Raw genomic sequence first — 20710 nt, forward strand, 5'->3', positions numbered from 1 at the left:
CGACCCAAAATCCGTTGGTAATCCTCAGATTTCATGATGCCTTGCACACATTCAAGGTACCCAGTGCCAGAGGTAGCAAGACAACCCCAAAACATCATTGAACTTCCACCATATTTCACTGTAGGTACTTTTCCTTTTCTTTGTAGGCCTCATTCCATTTTTTGTAAACAGTAGAACGATGTGCTTTACCAAAAAGCTCTATCTTGGTCTCATCTGTCCACAAGACATTTCCCAGAAGGATTTTGGCTTACTCAAGTTCATTTTGGCAAAATGTAGTCTTGCTTTTCTATGTCTCTGTGTCAGCAGTGGGGTCCTCATGGGCCTCCTGCCATAGCGTAAATGTGAATAAAGTGCCACAAGGAGATAGGGTACAACAGTGCATAACCCAAAACATACAATACCCACTTAGCCATAAAAGTAACACACAATGCAGGGACCCGGATGGCACCACTCCAATGTGCGTTTTGGAAAGCTAACCTTCGTCTAGCTAAGTGGGTATTGTATGTCTTGGGTTATGCACTTTTGTACCCTATCTCCTTGTGGCACTTTATGCACATGGCACTTTACCTGTTAGTATTTATACTGATATACCTTATTGATTGTGCAGTATGCTGCTTTATAAGTATTGTTCACCATGATTGTGCAACTTTTACCCATATAATATGATTAATCTCTTATGCAGTGGGTCCCGTGATTTCGCTGTTATATTGATGTTATTCCTCCTTTTTATTGTTGTTTATTTTTAATGTATACCAATAAAATTTACATTTTTATATAGTCATTCAAGAGACTCCATTAGTGCTCTTTTTTGGTCAAATACAGAGTTTCGGGTATACTTCATTTGATGCATGGAGGTTTTCTACCCAAGAAGCTTTAGCTTCATACTCATGACATGTGCAGCCACCTGAGCATTACTGTACAAGTGTTGTGCCAAGTGCATGAGATCTAATGTTTCATGAAGTTATGGAATATACCATACACAAAAAGGGAAAAGTAGCATGTACAGTATGCATGCAGAAATTCTTTAGAACAGGAAAAAAAATTCCATTGTACTAAAATAACTTCCAGCTGTACCAGATTATGCTACATTTGAAGAAGATGCACTAGCCATAAATAACATAAAGGACACATTCTTGGTATAATGAATGATTACATGTGATGGGTACAAATCAACATTCTCCCTTTCTTTGCAGAAAAATGAAAACACACCTTATGCATTCAAATTTTTAAGAGATACCTATAAATTCACACATACTGGTTATTGGTGCAAGGGCAGGTTAGACACCTTTTCCCACTATGATGCAGATAAGGGATTAGTGAAAATAGGTGCCTAACCTGCCCTTGTACCAGTAATCAGTGAGTGTGGCCTTTTTTCAGTAAATTTTTTGAGTGAGTTTTGTCCCATTTTTCTCTGGGATTTTTTTTAATGTAATACCTATAAATTCACTTGTATCCCTGCATGGCCTTAAAAGAATAAAAGTTATAATTTAAGAATGCAGTAAAAAACTAAATCCCCAAAAATATACTGGCAACTTTGTCTATTGATGAAAAAAAAAAAAACATTGTATAGGAAACATTACCACGAACTGTAAGAGTACTGGTGGAGCTTTTAGATGGAGATCCGGCATCACTAGCCACTACGCGGAGGTAGTATTCCGCAATCCTCTCTCTGTCTAGAACAGTTGTAGATGTGACTAGTCCACTTGTACTGTTGATAATGAAGTCCATTCGTGGCATTCCAACCTGCATTCGGTAAGTTACTTGACCATTCAGCCCTTCATCGAGGTCAAGAGCCACCACCTGTAGTGTAGTTATTTATAAGAAAAATAAAATAGGCGCCTATTAGGGAAAAAATCTTAAATAGGGTTGTTTACACTTACATCTGTAAAAAATTAGCCAATTATTTCTTGGGGATATTTATCCTCTCACTGTCAGGGCATTTGACAGCACATAATGTACAAAATGTATATGTGGCAGTGAAAGGGTTATGCAAGAAGCTTACATATTTATTAGCAGCACGTTTACTGTGACTTTCCCTACTATTTAGCAGTAAATCTGAGGCCACACGATGGGTCAGGAACCTGTCAGCGTAGACACAAGGTGACCCATTTATGTATTTAAGAGAATTGGACTAATAACATAACATAATATAGTGATATACTGTATATATTCATGACGACAGTCTAGCTGTATTATTCGAAGATATACAAAGCAGCATGTTGATACAGATGGTCTTTCAATTCACTCCAGCTACAACAGGTCTGTCTTTTGATCCTTCAGACTCGCATTCATTTTTCATTGAAATCTAAATTCATTTAGTTGTTTGGAAAATACAGACATGATTACCCGGAATACAGATGCTCCGACAGGCGTGCCCTCCAGGATCTCTGCAATGAATGGCAGATTCTGAAATGTGGGGTCATTATCATTAAGATCCAGCAAATTCACAAAAACTGTAGCACTGCTTGTGGCACGGAGAGGAGGTCTTCCACCTGCCAAGTAAAGATGAGATCGCATTAATAATCTGCAAAAGTGAGAAGAAACTAAATTCTGGGATACTGAAGGGCGTTCATTGTGGTTTAAGAAGATGTTATGTTACTATGTTGTTATAATTGATTTTTATTTAGGAAACTGCAACTAAACTAGGTTTATGAGGTGCTTCAGTGGGTAACAATATAATAAAAATGCTAATGCAACTAAACTGCACGTATAAGGATTGTCAAAAAAAGATCAATAGATTACATGCTATGAAACATCAATATGACTGTGACAGCCACCGTCAATCTAAAACACTGTAAGGCTGGAAAGTGATATCAATCATGAAACCATGAATAGAAACCCTGAGGTCATCTGTAAAGGCACAATGAAGGCATACAAATCTTCAGCTCACCTCCCTTTGGTCTTGCACGGATCATAAGCCTGGCCCAGCTTGGTACGTAACAGTAGAAAAGAACAGTTGATCCAGCAATTCCTTAAAACACCAATTCTTTATTCCAGACAATTAAAAGTTGCAGGACGAGCACACATCACACCACCTAGCCGGAGATACACTCCAAATAAACGCGTTTCGGGTGCATGCACGCTCTTGATCACCATACCACCTGTGTACACCTAGCCTTATAAGTATGGGACCCCGAGGGAGGAAAATATGTAGCATTAAACTACAAAACAGGTTCAAAGTGCTTGCTGCAAGATTTAAAAATTCTAATAAACTTGAAATCTTGGTGTGCAAATCCGCATATTATTTCGACATTCTTCATATGCATACTAGCTTAATAATATTTTCACATTAACATGCAGGTGTGCACACCAATGTATATATATATATATATATATATATATATATATATTAAGAAATAACATGTTCATTCCAGACACTGACAATGTTGTATGTATATTTATGTTATTATATGTATATGCATGTTATTTCTTGGTATATATATATATATATATATATATATATATATATATATATATATGTATACATTGGTGTGCACACTTGCATGTTAATGTGAAATTATTATTAAGCTAGTATGCATATGAAGAATGTCAAAATGATATGCGGATTTGCACACCAAGCTTATTTGAATTTTTGAATCTTGCAGTAAGCACTTTAAACTTGTTTTGTAGTTTAAAGGGGTACTCCGGTGAAAAACTTTTTTTTTTTTTTTAAATCAACTTGTGCCAGAAAGTTAAACAGATTTGTAAATGACTTCTATTAAAAAAAAATTCCTAATCCTTCCTGTACTTATTAGCTGCTGAATACTACTGTCACGATGCCGGCTGGCAGGTAGTGGATCCTCTGTGCCAGAGAGGGATTGGCGTGGACCGTGCTAGTGGATCGGTTCTAAGTCACTACTGGTTTTCACCAGAGCCCGCCGCAAAGCGGGATGGTCTTGCTGCGGCGGTAGTGACCAGGTCGTATCCACTAGCAACGGCTCAACCTCTCTGACTGCTGAAGATAGGCGCGGTACAAGGGAGTAGACAGAAGCAAGGTCGGACGTAGCAGAAGGTCGGGGCAGGCAGCAAGGATTGGCTTTCACTGGCACAATGGCAACAAGATCCGGCGAGGGAGTGCAGGGGAAGTGAGGTATAAATAAGGAGTGCACAGGTGAACACACTAATTAGAACCACTGCGCCAATCAGCGGCGCAGTGGCCCTTTAAATCGCAAAGACCCGGCGCGCGCGCGCCCTAGGGAGCGGGGCCGCGCGCGCCGGGACAGGACCGACGGAGAGCGAGTCAGGTACGGGAGCCGGGGTGCGCATCGCGAGCGGGCGCCACCCGCATCGCGAATCGCATCCCGGCTGGAGGCGGTATCGCAGCGCCCCGGGTCAGTAACGAGAGTGTAGCGAGCGCTCCGGGGAGGAGCGGGGACCCGGAGCGCTCGGCGTAACAGTACCCCCCCCTTGGGTCTCCCCCTCTTCTTAGAGCCTGAGAACCTGAGGAGCAGACTTTTGTCTAGAATATTGTCCTCAGGTTCCCAGGATCTCTCTTCTGGACCACAACCCTCCCAATCAACTAAAAAAAAGGTTTTCCCTCTGACCTTCTTGGATGCCAGAATCTCTTTGACGGAGAAGATGTCCGAGGAGCCAGAAACAGGAGTGGGGGAAACAAGTTTGGGAGAGAAACGGTTGATGATAAGTGGTTTAAGAAGAGAAACGTGAAAGGCATTAGGAATACGAAGAGAAGGAGGAAGAAGAAGTTTGTAAGAGACAGGATTAATCTGGCACAAAATTTTGAAAGGACCAAGATAGCGTGGTCCCAACTTGTAGCTAGGGACACGGAAGCGGACATATTTAGCGGAGAGCCATACCTTGTCTCCAGGAGAAAAAATGGGAGGAGCTCTTCTTTTCTTATCAGCAAACTTCTTCATGCGTGATGAAGCCTGTAAGAGAGAATTTTGGGTCTCTCTCCATATGGTGGAAAGATCACGAGAAATTTCATCCACAGCGGGCAGACCAGAGGGCAAGGGGGTAGGGAGGGGAGGAAGAGGGTGACGGCCGTACACCACGAAAAATGGGGATTTGGAGGAAGATTCAGAGACTCTGAAGTTATACGAGAATTCGGCCCATGGTAGAAGATCAGCCCAATCATCCTGGCGGGAGGAAACAAAATGTCGTAAATAATCACCCAAGACCTGGTTAATTCTTTCTACTTGTCCATTGGATTGAGGATGATATGCAGAAGAAAAGTTTAATTTAATCTTGAGTTGTTTACAGAGAGCCCTCCAGAATTTTGACACGAATTGGACGCCTCTATCCGAGACGATCTGCGTGGGCAACCCGTGAAGACGAAAAATGTGTACAAAAAATTGTTTAGCCAACTGAGGCGCTGAAGGAAGACCAGGAAGAGGGATGAAATGTGCCATTTTGGAGAATCGATCAACGACCACCCAAACAACAGTGTTGCCACGGGATGGGGGTAAGTCTGTAATAAAATCCATACCAATCAGAGACGAAGGCTGTTCGGGGACAGGCAGAGGATGAAGAAAACCAGCGGGCTTCTGGCGAGGAGTCTTATCCCGGGCACAGACAGTGCAGGCTCGCACAAAGTCCACGACATCCGTCTCCAGAGTCGGCCACCAATAGAAGCGAGAGATGAGTTGCACAGATTTCTTGATGCCTGCATGACCTGCGAGATGGGAGGAGTGACCCCACTTGAGGACTCCGAGGCGTTGGCGTGGAGAGACGAAGGTCTTTCCTGGAGGAGTTTGCCTGATGGAGGCTGGAGAAGTGGAAATCAGGCAGTCAGGAGGAATGATGTGTTGCGGAGAGAGTTCAACTTCCGAGGCATCCGAGGAACGAGAGAGAGCATCGGCCCTAATGTTCTTATCGGCAGGCCGAAAGTGAATTTCAAAATTAAATCGGGCAAAGAACAGAGACCACCTGGCCTGGCGAGGATTCAGCCGTTGGGCAGACTGGAGATAGGAGAGGTTCTTGTGATCGGTGTAAATAATAACTGGAAATCTTGATCCCTCCAGCAGATGCCTCCATTCCTCAAGTGCTAATTTAATGGCTAGAAGCTCTCGATCCCCGATGGAGTAGTTCCTCTCCGCCGGAGAGAAGGTCCTAGAAAAAAACCCACAAGTAACAGCATGCCCGGAAGAATTTTTTTGTAGAAGGACCGCTCCAGCTCCTACTGAGGAGGCATCAACCTCCAATAGGAAGGGTTTAGATGGGTCAGGTCTGGAGAGCACGGGAGCCGAAGAAAAGGCAGACTTGAGCCGTTTAAAGGCGTCTTCCGCTTGAGGAGGCCATGACTTGGGATTGGCATTTTTTTTGGTTAAAGCCACGATAGGAGCCACAACGGTAGAAAAATGTGGAATAAATTGCCTGTAATAATTGGCGAACCCCAAAAAACGTTGGATAGCCCGGAGTCCGGAGGGGCATGGCCAATCTAAGACGGCAGAGAGTTTGTCTGGATCCATTTGTAGTCCCTGGCCAGAGACCAAGTATCCTAGGAAAGGAAGAGATTGGCATTCAAACAGACATTTCTCTATCTTGGCATAAAGTTGATTGTCACGAAGTCTCTGAAGAACCATACGGACATGCTGGCGGTGTTCTTCTAGATTGGCAGAAAAAATCAGGATATCGTCCAGATATACAACAACACAGGAGTATAAGAGATCACGAAAAATTTCATTAACAAAGTCTTGGAAGACGGCAGGGGCGTTGCACAGGCCAAAGGGCATGACCAGATACTCAAAGTGTCCATCTCTAGTGTTAAATGCCGTTTTCCATTCATCCCCCTCTCTGATGCGGATGAGATTATAAGCACCTCTTAAGTCCAGTTTGGTAAAGATGTGGGCACCTTGGAGGCGATCAAAGAGTTCAGAGATGAGAGGTAGGGGGTAGCGGTTCTTTATCGTGATTTTATAAAGACCGCGGTAGTCAATGCAAGGACGTAGAGAGCCATCTTTTTTGGACACAAAGAAAAATCCGGCTCCGGCAGGAGAGGAGGATTTACGGATAAAGCCCTTTTTTAAATTTTCCTGGATGTACTCAGACATAGCAAGAGTCTCTGGGGCGGACAGAGGATAAATTCTGCCCCGGGGTGGAGTAGTGCCCGGGAGGAGGTCAATAGGACAATCATAAGGCCTGTGAGGAGGTAGAGTCTCAGCTTGTTTTTTGCAAAAAACATCCGCAAAGTCCATATAGGCCTTAGGGAGACCGGTTACAGGGGGAACCACAGAGTCACGGCAAGGGGTACTGGGAACCGGTTTTAGGCAGTCCTTGAAACAAGAGGGCCCCCAACTCTTGATCTCCCCAGTGGACCAATCCAGGGTTGGGGAATGGAGTTGAAGCCAGGGTAGTCCAAGGAGAATTTCGGAAGTGCAATTGGGGAGGACCAAAAATTCAATTTTCTCGTGATGAGGTCCGATGCACATTAGAAGGGGCTCCGTGCGGAAACGTATGGTACAGTCCAATCTTTCATTGTTTACACAATTGATGTAGAGGGGTCTGGCGAGACTGGTCACCGGGATGTTGAACTTGTTGACGAGAGAGGCCAAAATAAAATTTCCTGCAGATCCGGAATCCAAGAAGGCCATAGTAGAGAAGAAGAAGGCAGAGGCAGATATCCGCACAGGCACAGTAAGACGTGGAGAAGCAGAGTTGACATCAAGGACTGTCTCACCTTTGTGCGGAGTCAGCGTACGTCTTTCCAGGCGGGGAGGACGGATAGGACAATCCTTCAGGAAGTGTTCGGTACTGGCACAGTACAGGCAGAGATTCTCCATGCGGCGTCGTGTCCTCTCTTGAGGTGTCAGGCGAGACCGGTCGACCTGCATAGCCTCCACGGCGGGAGGCACAGGAACGGATTGCAGGGGACCAGAGGAGAGAGGAGCCGGGGAGAAAAAATGCCTCGTGCGAACAAAGTCCATATCCTGGCGGAGCTCCTGACGCCTTTCGGAAAAACGCATGTCAATGCGAGTGGCTAGATGAATGAGTTCATGTAGGTTAGCAGGGATTTCTCGTGCGGCCAGAACATCTTTAATGTTGCTGGATAGGCCTTTTTTAAAGGTCGCGCAGAGGGCCTCATTATTCCAGGATAGTTCTGAAGCAAGAGTACGGAATTGTACGGCGTACTCGCCAACGGAAGAATTACCCTGGACCAGGTTCAACAGGGCAGTCTCAGCAGAAGAGGCTCGGGCAGGTTCCTCAAAGACACTTCGAATTTCCGAGAAGAAGGAGTGTATAGAGGCAGTGACGGGGTCATTGCGGTCCCAGAGCGGTGTGGCCCATGACAGAGCTTTTCCAGACAGAAGGCTGACTACGAAAGCCACCTTAGACCTTTCAGTAGGAAACTGGTCCGACATCATCTCCAAGTGCAGGGAACATTGGGAAAGAAAGCCACGGCAGAATTTAGAGTCCCCATCAAATTTATCCGGCAAGGATAGTCGTAGACCAGAAGCGGCCACTCGCTGCGGAGGAGGTGCAGGAGCTGGCGGAGGAGATGATTGCTGAAGCTGTGGTAGTAGCTGCTGTAGCATCACGGTCAGTTGAGACAGCTGTTGGCCTTGTTGCGCTATCTGTTGTGACTGCTGGGCGACCACCGTGGTGAGGTCGGCGACAACTGGCAGAGGAACTTCAGCGGGATCATTGGCCGGATCTACTGTCACGATGCCGGCTGGCAGGTAGTGGATCCTCTGTGCCAGAGAGGGATTGGCGTGGACCGTGCTAGTGGATCGGTTCTAAGTCACTACTGGTTTTCACCAGAGCCCGCCGCAAAGCGGGAAGGTCTTGCTGCGGCGGTAGTGACCAGGTCGTATCCACTAGCAAAGGCTCAACCTCTCTGACTGCTGAAGATAGGCGCGGTACAAGGGAGTAGACAGAAGCAAGGTCGGACGTAGCAGAAGGTCGGGGCAGGCAGCAAGGATCGTAGTCAGGGGCAACGGCAGGAGGTCTGGAACACAGGCTAGGAACACACAAGGAAACGCTTTCACTGGCACAATGGCAACAAGATCCGGCGAGGGAGTGCAGGGGAAGTGAGGTATAAATAAGGAGTGCACAGGTGAACACACTAATTAGAACCACTGCGCCAATCAGCGGCGCAGTGGCCCTTTAAATCGCAAAGACCCGGCGCGCGCGCGCCCTAGGGAGCGGGGCCGCGCGCGCCGGGACAGGACCGACGGAGAGCGAGTCAGGTACGGGAGCCGGGGTGCGCATCGCGAGCGGGCGCCACCCGCATCGCGAATCGCATCCCGGCTGGAGGCGGTATCGCAGCGCCCCGGGTCAGTGGATCTGACCGGAGCGCTGCAGTAACGAGAGTGTAGCGAGCGCTCCGGGGAGGAGCGGGGACCCGGAGCGCTCGGCGTAACAACTACAGCGGAAATTATTTTCTTTTTGAAACACAGAGCTCTCTGCTGACATCATGAGCACAGTGCCCTCTGCTGACATCTCTGTCCATTTTATGAACTGTCCAGAACAGCATATGTTTGCTATGGGGATTTCCTTTTACTCTGGACAGTTCCCAAAATGGACAGAGATGTCAGCAGAGAGCACTGTGCTCATGATGTCAGCAGACAGCTCTGTGTTTCAAACGGAAAATAATTTCCACTGTAGTATTCAGCAGCTAATAAGTACAGGAAGGATTAAGATTTTTTAATAGAAGTAATTTACAAATCTGTTTAACTTTCTGCACCAGTTGATTTAAAAAAAAAAAAAAAGTTTTCACCGGTGTATCCCTTTAATGCTGCATATTTTTCTGTTAAATTCATTAATATGGACTCCTCCCTCTGGGTCACATACTTATAAGGCTAGGTGTGCACAGGTGGTAAGGTGATCAAGAGCATGCATGCGCTCGAAACGCGTCCATTTGGAGTGTATCACCGGCTCGGTGGTGTGATGTGTGCTCGTCCTGCAACTTTTAATTGTCTGGAATAAAGAATTGGTGTTTTAAGGAATTGCTGAATCAATTGCATCTGTAACGGTAATCTCACACATGCAGTGGTGTTATTCAACTGTGCTGCACCCTGGTGATCGGCTGTGGTCCCTGCCGATGGCTGTGTCTGGATTCTAATCTACCGGCATTGCCTCTTTTCATGCTCTAGGTCCTATTTTTTTGCTATAATCCCGCTGATTCAAGCTGTGGCTCTCCTGCTCAGACAATAATGCTCAATCTCAAAGATGTCATGAGGTCTTGTGGTGTATTTAAAGAGGAATTGTCCTATCGTGCATTGCTTTTTGCTTGTGGTTCCTACCCTGCCCTTGCTCTCTTAATTTTGTTTTTGACTCTTTATTGACTCTAATCATTATCTTGGCCTTGTTCCCTGATATAGCCTCTTTCTTGCCTCTCAGATATTCATTTGGTAGCTGTTGTTTTACAGACTCTGACCCTTGCCTAGAATCTTCCATACATATTTGTCTCATTCTCTGGTCTGTCTCATCCTGACCGCATTCTTGGCTACAAACCTTGTCTAAATTCCTGACTATGGGACTACTGTATCAGAACTACTAATACTACCCATGGCTATTATCAGGATAGTGACCCAGAGATCTTTAAAGGGGTACTCCGGTGGAAAACAGGTTACGTACAGGATATGTGGTTTCCTTAATCTATTTAGCACTAGTTAGACTGGGGTGTGGTATATAAGATATCCCTGGTCATAACCCTAGCAATATATACAAGTGAAAGCCAGCTCACCTCCCCTGGAATCTTTGCACGGATCCGCCTGGACCAGGTGCACAACGTAGCAAAAGAAAATGTAAATGATCCAGCAAAGTCTTGCAATTCCGGTTTATTGGATATAAAATCAATACAACCGCAGTGGTGGTCATAACCCTAACAACCCTTAAAGAGGTACTCCGGTGGAAAACTTTTTTTTTTTAAATCAACTGGTGCCAGAAAGTTAAACAGATTTGAAAATTACTTCTATTAAAAAAATCTTATTCCTTCCAGTACTTATTAGCTGCTGAATACCACAGAGGAAATTATTTTCTTTTTGGAACACAGAGCTCTCTGCTGACATCACGCGCACAGTGCTCTCTCCTGACATCTCTGTCCATTTTAGGAACTGTCCAGAGTCGCATATGTTTGCTATGGGAATTTTCTCCTACTCTGGACAGTTCTTAAAATGGACAGAGATGTCAGCAGAGAGCACTGTGCTTGTGATGTCAGCAGAGAGCTCTGTGTTCCAAAAATAAAAGAATTTCCTCTGTAGTATTCAGTAGCTAATAAGTACTGGAAGGATTAAGATTTTTAATAGAAGTAATTTACAAATCTGTTTAACTTTCTGGCACCAGTTGATAAAAAAAAAAAGTTTTCCACCGGAGTACCCCTTTAAGGGATGTCTTATATACCACACCCCAGTCTAACCAGTGCCAAATAGATTAAGGAAACCACATATCCTGTATGTGACCATCCTAAAAAGCTGTTATCTGAATGTTCATTTCAATGGGGAGAGAGGCATAAGACAATGCAAGAGGACAAGGAACAGCAACACAGGATTAGGAATGTTGAATCCAAAATGGCTGTTCATCCTGTCAATATCACTATGGTTGACCAACTTTCCTTTATCTCTAAGTCTCAACAAGTTAACCACATTCTTGGGGTACCAAGCATTACCACTATACATGTGACTAGTGTTTAGGCTGAAGTGGCAACCACAGATCACAGTAGGCTAACATAGTCATATTGGGGGAGATTTATCAAAACCTGTGCAAAGGAAAAGTAGCCCAGTTGCCCATAGCAACCAATCAGATCACTTCTTTCATTTTGCAGAGGCCTTGTTAAAAATGAAAGAAGCGAGCTGATTGGTTGCTATGGGCAACTGGGCAACTTTTCCTCTGGACAGGTTTTGATAAATCTCCCCCATTATCTTCACCATAGTCTTGATACTCACGATCTGTTACAGAGATAACAATTCTCCTCATCATTTCTGCTTCTACAGGATTCGGGTTCTCCCTGTCTAAGACCACCCCAGTAGTACGGATTTTTCCTGTGGTACTATTCAGGTTATAAAACTTGTTTGCAGGGTTGATGCTATAAACCAGTGTGCCATTTTCAGCAAGGTCTGGGTCAAAAGCGACCACCTGTTAAAAGAATAAGGAATAACAAGTTGAGAGACGCAGTACTGTAAATACGTTAAAGAGTCAGGTTCTCATTGGGAAAAGAATAAAATAATGTATTAACAAAATCAGGCTGCTGCATAGATGGAATATGCTGCCATATGGAAAATATAGCTTGCTTTTAATTTTAATATTTTAAATGGTACACAACTAATATAAACAAATAAATCAAATAAACTGTAGAAAACTAATATAAACAAATAAATCTAAACAGAGTGCAGAAAATAGTAAAAGCCAATGCTGTAAATGCAGTAAACTGAGCTTTAGAACACTGCTGAATTGACTCCTTAGAAAAAAAATTGAAAATATTTACATTTTTTACTTTGTAATTTATTTATTTGTAGTCTTTTGTAAACTACCAATTACAGTGTCGTGGTTTAGAAATGCCTGCATTTATACAGTTCACAGTATTTAGCAATGTTTTGTATAAAATCCCAATTCCAGCTGTTACATACAGAACAAAGATTTTAATGTTTCAGAAACACATTTAATTCTGGTATAAATCTGACAATAAAATTAAAAAGTCTGAAATAATAAATTAAACAGCTATATAAATATCAATTTACTACGCGGAGTGATTTAGCGACAGGTAGGATGATCACAATCAGTTATATTTAACCATATAAGGATATAGCTGCCCAGCAGAAACTTCTACCAAGCTTAGAACATTCATTACATTATGTTTTTTTTTTCTAATATGTAAAAGCGCTTAAAAGTTCAACATAGCTGATAATGATCATCGGAGCTTCCATGCTGCTCGCGGTTAGTCATGCTGCCTGCGGTGACAGGTTCCCTTCAGTCAGAGGTCCATTGTTTGTTTCCTTAAAACAAATATACGGTAGGTACATCCAACCAAATTATTCAAGTTATAATTTAGATGGTTTTTAGATAAGGAATTTGATTTGAACCATCCAGAAACATTCTTGGAGATAAGAAATATTTGCCAAGTACAGCAATAATCCTACAGAAACATGTATTGAGGAATGATAGAGACTGAGAAACAGAACTGACTCAAGTCAATGGAAAGTGCAACCAAACTAAAACTTCTAATCAGAATTTACAGTATTTTGTGCATATTGTATTATGTATAGAGCTAGGCTTTCGCTTTTTATTATGTTTAGCTATTAGGAACCATAAAATACTTAGCACCTAAAATGGTTTGTTTATTTTATAGCTACTGAAAGAAAAACTTTAATTAATTTTTGTCTCTAGGATTATAAATCCAGTCCAAATGGTTCAGGCTGGTATGTGTGTGTTTGCAAGCTCTTAAAATGGCTCATTTATTTTAGAGTGTAAGCAAGCCATGTGTTTTAAATGGGTATGAAGCGATGTGTCGTTTCCAGAACACGACTATATAACAGACTTTCTAGTGTATTACTATGGAATTCTAGATAATAATGTTGAATCTAAGCAATTACTTAAATGGTACAATGTAAAATCATGTTTTTAAATATGGAGATTTCCTACATAAACACTCAAAATCCACAGCTGTGGGTTATATAAATTATGGAAACTAATAGAAATAATCTCTGCTACCAACAATGGGGTGGACATTTTTAACCCCTTAAGGACCAAGCGTTTTTCTGTTTTTGCACTTTCGTTTTTTCCTCCTTACCTTTTAAAAATCATAACCCTTTAAATTTTGCACCTAAAAATCCATATGAGGGCTTATTTTTTGCGCCACCAATTCTACTTTGTAATGACGTCAGTCATTATACCCAAAAATCTACGGTGAAATGGGAAAAATAGTCATTGTGCGACAAAATGGAAGAAAAAACACCATTTTGCAAATTTTGGGGACTTCTGTTTCTATGCCGTACATTTTTCGGTAAAAATTACACTTTTTCTTTATTCTGTAGGTCCATACGATTAAAATCATACCCTACTTATATAGGTTGGATTTTGTCGTACTTTTGGAAAAAATCATAACTACATGCAGGAAAATTAATACATTTACAATTGTCCTCTTCTGACCCCTATAACTTTTTTATTTTTCTGTGTACAGGGTGGTATGAGGGCAATTTTTTTGCGCTGTGATCTGAAGTTTTAAACGGTACAATTTTTGTTTTGATCAGACTTTTTGATCGCATTTTATTCCTTTTTTATGGTATGAAAAGTGAGCAAAAATACGTAATTTTGGACTTTGGAATTTTTTCACGCGTACGCAATTGACCATGCGGTTTAATTTACGATATGTTTTTATAGTTTGGACATTTACACACGCGGCGATATCATATATGTTTATTTTTATTATGTTTATATAATTTTTATATGGAATTTGGGAAAAGGGGGGTGATTTAAACTTTTAATAAGGAAGGGGTTAATGTGTGTGTTTTAAACTTTTTTTTAAACGTTTTCTTATTACACTTTTAGTCCCCTTAGGGGACTTTTAGGAGGAATTATTTGATTCCTCATACAGATCAATCGGATTACATACAATCCCATTCATCTGTGTGCTCTGCACTCGAATGATAAAGCCTGGCCCTGCCAGGCTGTATCATTCAGCGAGCCGGAGCTGACATGGAAGGAGAGGTAATCCCTCAGGCTACCTGAGCAGTGGGTCACCCCCCCCCCCCCCCCGTGATTGCGCTGCGGGGGGGGCGATCCACCCCACTGGACCACCAGGGACTGAATGCAGGCACCTTTAGACGCCCCTGTCAACTTTTCCAACGGCCATCTAAAGGGTTAATAGCCAGCCGCGGCCTGTCAGCTATTAACGCCGCCCCCCCAGCTACAGGAATCAGCTGGGGGCCGGCCGGTATGACGCAAGCTCGAGTTAGAAGCCCGCGTCATACCCGGTTAAGGGCCATTGGACGTGTATACACATCCATGGTCCTTAAGAGGTCAATAGCATTTAGTAGGTTTTTTTTGCTTAATATTCGCATGTGTGACTACTCTATTTTTTCTGTGACTTTTTGATTGTGCAGTGCCCTAAGTAAAAAAAAAAAAAAAGAAAAAGAAACTTGCTTACCAAAGCAAAAAGTGATTTTTGACTTGCAGTGGTCAGAGATTTATCAAGTGTATAAGTCGCCAAAAAGTCGCATCACATGAAAAAAACCTACTAAATTTACTCCAGCTCAGACATGAAGCAGAAAAAGCCACTGCCAAAGCAAAAAAAAACTAAAAAAAAAAAAGGAATACATAAGCAAGCATTGATAAATGTCCCCCAAAGTTCTTCTTTAGTCTGGGTTCACATACAATCATTTTCAAAATTTTTTTTTTTTTTTTTTTAGCCTAAACCTGGAGGGGAACTGACACAGACATGACCTAATATATGTGTTTTGAACCCATTCCTGGTTTTTGCTAGAAATACTGCCCAAAATTCTACATGTTAACCCATCAGTAAAGAGTCTTCAATACTGATTGCCTGTAATTTGAACAGGTCATCAATATTGCATCAATTGGGGTCCGACTCCCAGCACTCCTAGCCAATGAGTTGTTTAAGGAGGCTATGGTACTTGTGGGAGTAACATACTTTTATTCAATCTTTACCAGCGCTGATCACTTCATTTGTTATACTTTCATTATCAGCAATGCAAGGAACTTCAGATTTGTCCCATTCAAGTGAAAGAGACAACCTCCTTCGGGTTCTCCGGTGCTTACACATGTTTTCCCCTATGCAAAGGATAGGGGATAAGATGCCTGATCGCGGGAGTCCCGCCGCTGGGGACCCCCAGGATCATGCACGCGGCACCCGTTTGTAATCAGTCCCCGGAGCGTGTTCGCCCCGGGACTGATTACAGGCGACCACTGGGCCGGCGGCGTGTGACGTCACGCCTCCGCCCCCGTGTGACATCACGCTCCGCCCCTCAATGCAAGCCTACGGGAGGGGGCGTGATAGCTACCTCCCGTAGGCTTGCATAGAGGAGCTAGTTAGCTGTGAGCCAGTGTGAGTCCAGTCATGACCTCCCACATACGGATTCCCGCTGACCAGTTCCTTCTTCACTCTTCTATCCATGTCAAGTACAGACAAGTCCGGTACCAAACGGATAATGTTCGTGAAAGCCTCAGGCAGCTCTGGTCCAAATATGTTCACCCTGGCCAGTAAGCTCTTATCCAGGAACCCCATGTGAAGAAAGTCTAGGCTGGTGGTATCCATCTCTTCTGTCTCAAAGTCTATGTCTTAAGTTAATTTTCAAGGACTAGAAGTTCCATAGTGCAAGTGTGGTTTTATAATGCAATATTTGCTGAAGAATGCAACAAAGTGAACTGTTCCTGTCTGTCTAACATAAGTGGTTTCCCTAACCTGGAATTTGAGGTATTTCTTGTCTGGCGCCTGGCACAGGTAACTGCTTATCCTTGGTAGGGTGGGGGTTAACATTCCTGGTGTCACAAACTCTAGTCAACCTACACAACACCCCTTAGACCACCACACAGAGTTTAAATAAACAAAATATTTCTTGCACTCTTGTGTACATTGTCCAACCTAGATAATCGATACAATGCCCAAAAACAATAGTCTCAGTTTTTTTCTACCATACGTTAGATGGTTTATATTAACAGGCATTTTATGGTTAGTGCAGAAATTGATAGAATCAGGGTTGGGGTTTGAAAATTACTGGTAGTTAATCACTTGTACAGATTTGCAGTAACCCAGTCTATGGAACATGGACCCATTATATAAGTACCGTATTTTTCACCGTATAAGACACACTTTTTCTTCCCCAAAACTGTGGGGGGAAAGTTGGTGCGTCTTATACGGCAAATACACATTAAAACCTGTCCTATCGCGGAGGTCCCTGTGGCCATCAACGGCCGGGACCCGTGGCTAATACAGGACATCACCAATCACGGTGATGCCCTGTATTAACCCTTCAGACGCGGCAATCAAAGCTGACCGCCGCGTCTGAAGCGAAAGTAACACTAACCTGGCTGCTCAGTCGGACTGTTCGGGACCGCCGCGGTGAAATCGTGGCGTCCCGAACAGCTTACAGGACACCAGGAGGGACCTTATCTGCCTCCTCGGTGTCTGCTCTGTGCCGGGATCCCTTGCATGGCCAGCGCTCTCCTTCGTCGTCATCACGTCGTCGCGCACGCCATCCCGTCATCCAATAGGAGCGGCGTGCATAGCGACGTGATGGCGGCGATGGAGAGTGAGGATACCCGGCAGCAGAGACGTTCCGGAGCGACGGGGACACCCCGGGAACGCGGCGACAGCGATGGAGGGCGACATCCAGGGCAGCGGTGACGGGTCCGTAGCGACGGGGACACATGAGTATTACCTCCTATACCAGTGATCTTCAACTTGCGGACCTCCAGATGTTGCAAAACTACAACTCCTGGCATGCCCGGACAGCCAACGGCTTTAAAATTGGGTGTGTCTTATATGCCAGAGCGTCTTATATGGCGAAAAATATGGTAAATAATATTCATGTTACAGAGGATAGTCTCGATGATGAATATAAGTGGAGGGAGGTTAGGTGCGGAAAAGAAGAGGTTAATAGTCAGAACTGGAGTTTTAACTAGATTATTTATAAATATTGTCCTAAAAAACATGGTTTTATAATAATTGCTTTCTGGGGCACAGGCTTGAAATTATTATTGGGTACTGGCTGTTGATACACTGACGCTCAACTCCATTGTATTACATCCCCGTTTCCACATAACTTATGTTTTCAAAATGTGCTAACATTCCTATTGAGTGCTTTTTATTCATCCATAAAATACAATTACAAAAATTCACAAATGTCATAAATAAATTTTGCACGAGCTGATAACAACTGGACACAATAGCAAACAAAATGAATATATAATCATGTATAGGAAAAATACAGATTATGAATGCTGAATGAAGAATTGTTTTCAGCCATAGCTATTTAGTCAGAATATATTCTGTCCCGACGACTGTCAATGACTGTCTCTTGAATCTGTCAAATCAGTACAAAATTCTAAAATAAATATAAAATATAAGTATATAATTGTCCTCTGTTTACGGAAATAAAGCAAAACTATTCTACTACAGCAATGATACGAATGTCTCAGAGTTGAGATAGGAGTCTATAATAAGCTGTGCAGCAATGGGAATTATATTATGCCATTGTGCAAATATAATCAGCACAATACTGCAACAACACAACACACTGCAAACAATTTCATGTCCTTAAAATAGACAGACTGTAATGAAAAATACTTGCTCAGTTACTGTTGGCAGCTGGGGGGAAACATAATTACTAGAGAAATTAATGAGGTTTGATCTGGACAAAAATAAAAATTAATTTAATGCGTTATTACATTTCTATTAAGTCTATTTGTGTACTTTAAAAAGAGAAGAACAAACCATAAGGATTCAATCAATTTGATAAGTACTTGGAGTCAGAAAGGGAATTCATTTCAGCTTTGCCAGACATGACAGATGAGTTAATTTGGGATATCAACAATATTCTAATATTTACTTTTCTATTATTTAGATTTATAACAATTTAGTATTTGTTTTAATACTAACGTAACAGGTACGCTATGGTCTTCTATAGGCATCATACTGCAAGGTGCCATACTGTATAACTAAAGGGGTTTTCTGGTAAATCTAATCATTTTGTTTAGACTGCAACTACAGTGAACAAGAAACAAAGTGCCACTATAATGATGAGAACATGAACATTGTTCATAGGACCCTGCAGCCAGTCTGAGAAAGTGACTGATTGGTTGATGGCTGGCTGCAGTATGATGTGAACAATATACATTATGTAATTGAAGAACTCCTGGCTATATGCAAAACATATTTATCAATATTCTACTGTAAAATGTTGGCATCTCTGTCGCACATTATAAACCCTATCCCATGACTGAAAGCCACACTCTCTTTCTTTTGAAGGAGGGGGTTCTGCTAAAGCAGGGGTACTCAACTGGCAGACCGCAGTCCAGATTCGGTCTGCGGCCGTCAGTCATCCGGACCTCTGTCCGGATCTCCCCTCATTAATTTGTATAGGTGTCTTTAAGATACCAATACAAATGTATGGCCGTGGCCCGGAGCGAGGGAACACTGTGTTCCTTGCCCGGCCACCAGTGCTTCTCCTATGATGCAGGCACTCTCAGGTACAAATTTGTATTCCCCCACCTGTGACTCTCCAGTTGTTGTAGAACTACAGCTCCCATCATGACCTTCTGTCTGTGCATGATGGGAGTTGTAATTTGCAACAACTGGAGAGTCACAGTGGCAAAGTTCATGTAGGGGCACAGTGGCATCCTTCATTCTGGGGGCATAGTGGCATCCTTCATTCTGGGGGCACAGTGGCATCCTTCATTCTGGGGGCACAGTGACATCATTAATTCTTGGGACACAGTGGCATAAATAACTCTGGGGCACAGTGGCATCATTAATTCTGGGGGCACAGTGGCATCATTAATTCTGGGGGCACAGTGGCATCATTAATTCTGGAGGCACAGTGGCATAATTAATTCTGGGGGCACGGTGGCATAAATAACTCTGGGGCACAGTAGCATCATTAATTCTGGGGGCACAGCGGCATAATTAATTCTGGGGCACAGCTGCATCTTTAATTCTGGGGGCACAGCAGCATAATTAATTCTGGGGGCACAGCGGCATCATTAATTCTGGGGGCACAACGGCATAATTAATTCTGAGGGCACAGCGGCATAATTAATTCTGGGGGCACAGCGGCATAATTAATTCTGGGGGAACAGCGGCATCAATAATTCTGGGGGCACAGTGGCATCATTAATTCTGGGGTCACAGCAGCATAACTAATTCTGGGGGCACAGTGGTATCATTAATTTTGGGGGCACAGTGGCATAATTAATTCTGGGTGTACAGTGGCATCATTAATTTTGGGGACACAGCGGGATCATTAATTCTTGGGGCACAGTGGCATCATTAATTATGGGGGCACAGTGCCATCATTAATTTTGGGGGAACTGCGGCATCATTAATTCTGGGGTACAGTGGCATCATTTATTTTGGGGCACAGCGGGGTCATTAATTCTTGGGGCACAGTGGCATCATTAATTCTGGGGACACAGTGGCATCATTAATTTTGGGGGCATAGTGGCATCATTAATTCTGGGGACACAGTGGCATAAATAACTCTGGGGACCAGTGGCATCATTAATTCTGGGGACACAGTGGCATAAATAACTCTGGGGACCAGTGACATTATTAATTCTGGGGGCACAGTGGCATCAAATATTTGGGACACAGAGGTATGTATTTGGGGGCACAGTGTGTGGCAGTAATATTGAAAGAGAATAGCATGTGGAAGTAATATTGCAGGGGAATAGTGTGTGGCAGTAATATACCAGGGGCATAGTATGTGGCAGTAATATACCAGGGGCCCAGTGTGTGGCAGTATTATATTCAGGACACACAGGTCATGCATCCTCCACACTTCAGGTGCTCGTTTTCTCTCTCCTTCATGGCACTGAAGCCGCTAATTGTGAACCAGGCCTTAGGGTTCAGCTCGGACCTTCACCGGATAGCAGACCTGGATAAGCGGACCCTAAAAATAGTTGAGTACCCCTGTGCTAGAGGTCCTCTTTAAAGGGCTTATCCAGGAATAGAAAAACAGGGGTAATTTATTTCCAAAACTGCTCCCCGCCTGACCCCATGTTGGGTGTGGTTCTGCAGCTTAGTTCCATTGAAGTGAATGAAGCCAAGTTGTAATTCCACACCAAGTCTGGAGACAGA

General features: G+C 43.3%; 1 protein-coding gene and 1 long non-coding RNA gene across 2 annotated transcripts in view; one reads left to right on the forward strand and one right to left on the reverse strand.

The window, feature by feature from the left end:
- CDH23 (cadherin related 23) overlaps positions 1-20710 on the reverse strand; it is a 1135250-nt gene that overhangs the window by 364131 nt on the left and 750409 nt on the right. Inside the window, exons 22-24 of the mRNA XM_056530710.1 lie at positions 11844-12033; positions 2347-2492; positions 1581-1800 (exon numbers count right to left, since the gene is read on the reverse strand). Coding sequence (XP_056386685.1) covers positions 1581-1800; positions 2347-2492; positions 11844-12033 — 556 coding nt within the window. The remainder of the gene's footprint in view (positions 1-1580; positions 1801-2346; positions 2493-11843; positions 12034-20710) is intronic.
- LOC130282467 (uncharacterized) overlaps positions 12780-20710 on the forward strand; it is a 39049-nt gene continuing 31118 nt past the window's right edge. The window contains exon 1 of the long non-coding RNA XR_008846404.1: positions 12780-12907. This is a non-coding gene — a long non-coding RNA (uncharacterized LOC130282467). The remainder of the gene's footprint in view (positions 12908-20710) is intronic.

This window comes from Hyla sarda, chromosome 7, assembly GCF_029499605.1.
Source record: "Hyla sarda isolate aHylSar1 chromosome 7, aHylSar1.hap1, whole genome shotgun sequence".
Lineage (NCBI taxonomy): Eukaryota > Metazoa > Chordata > Amphibia > Anura > Hylidae > Hyla > Hyla sarda.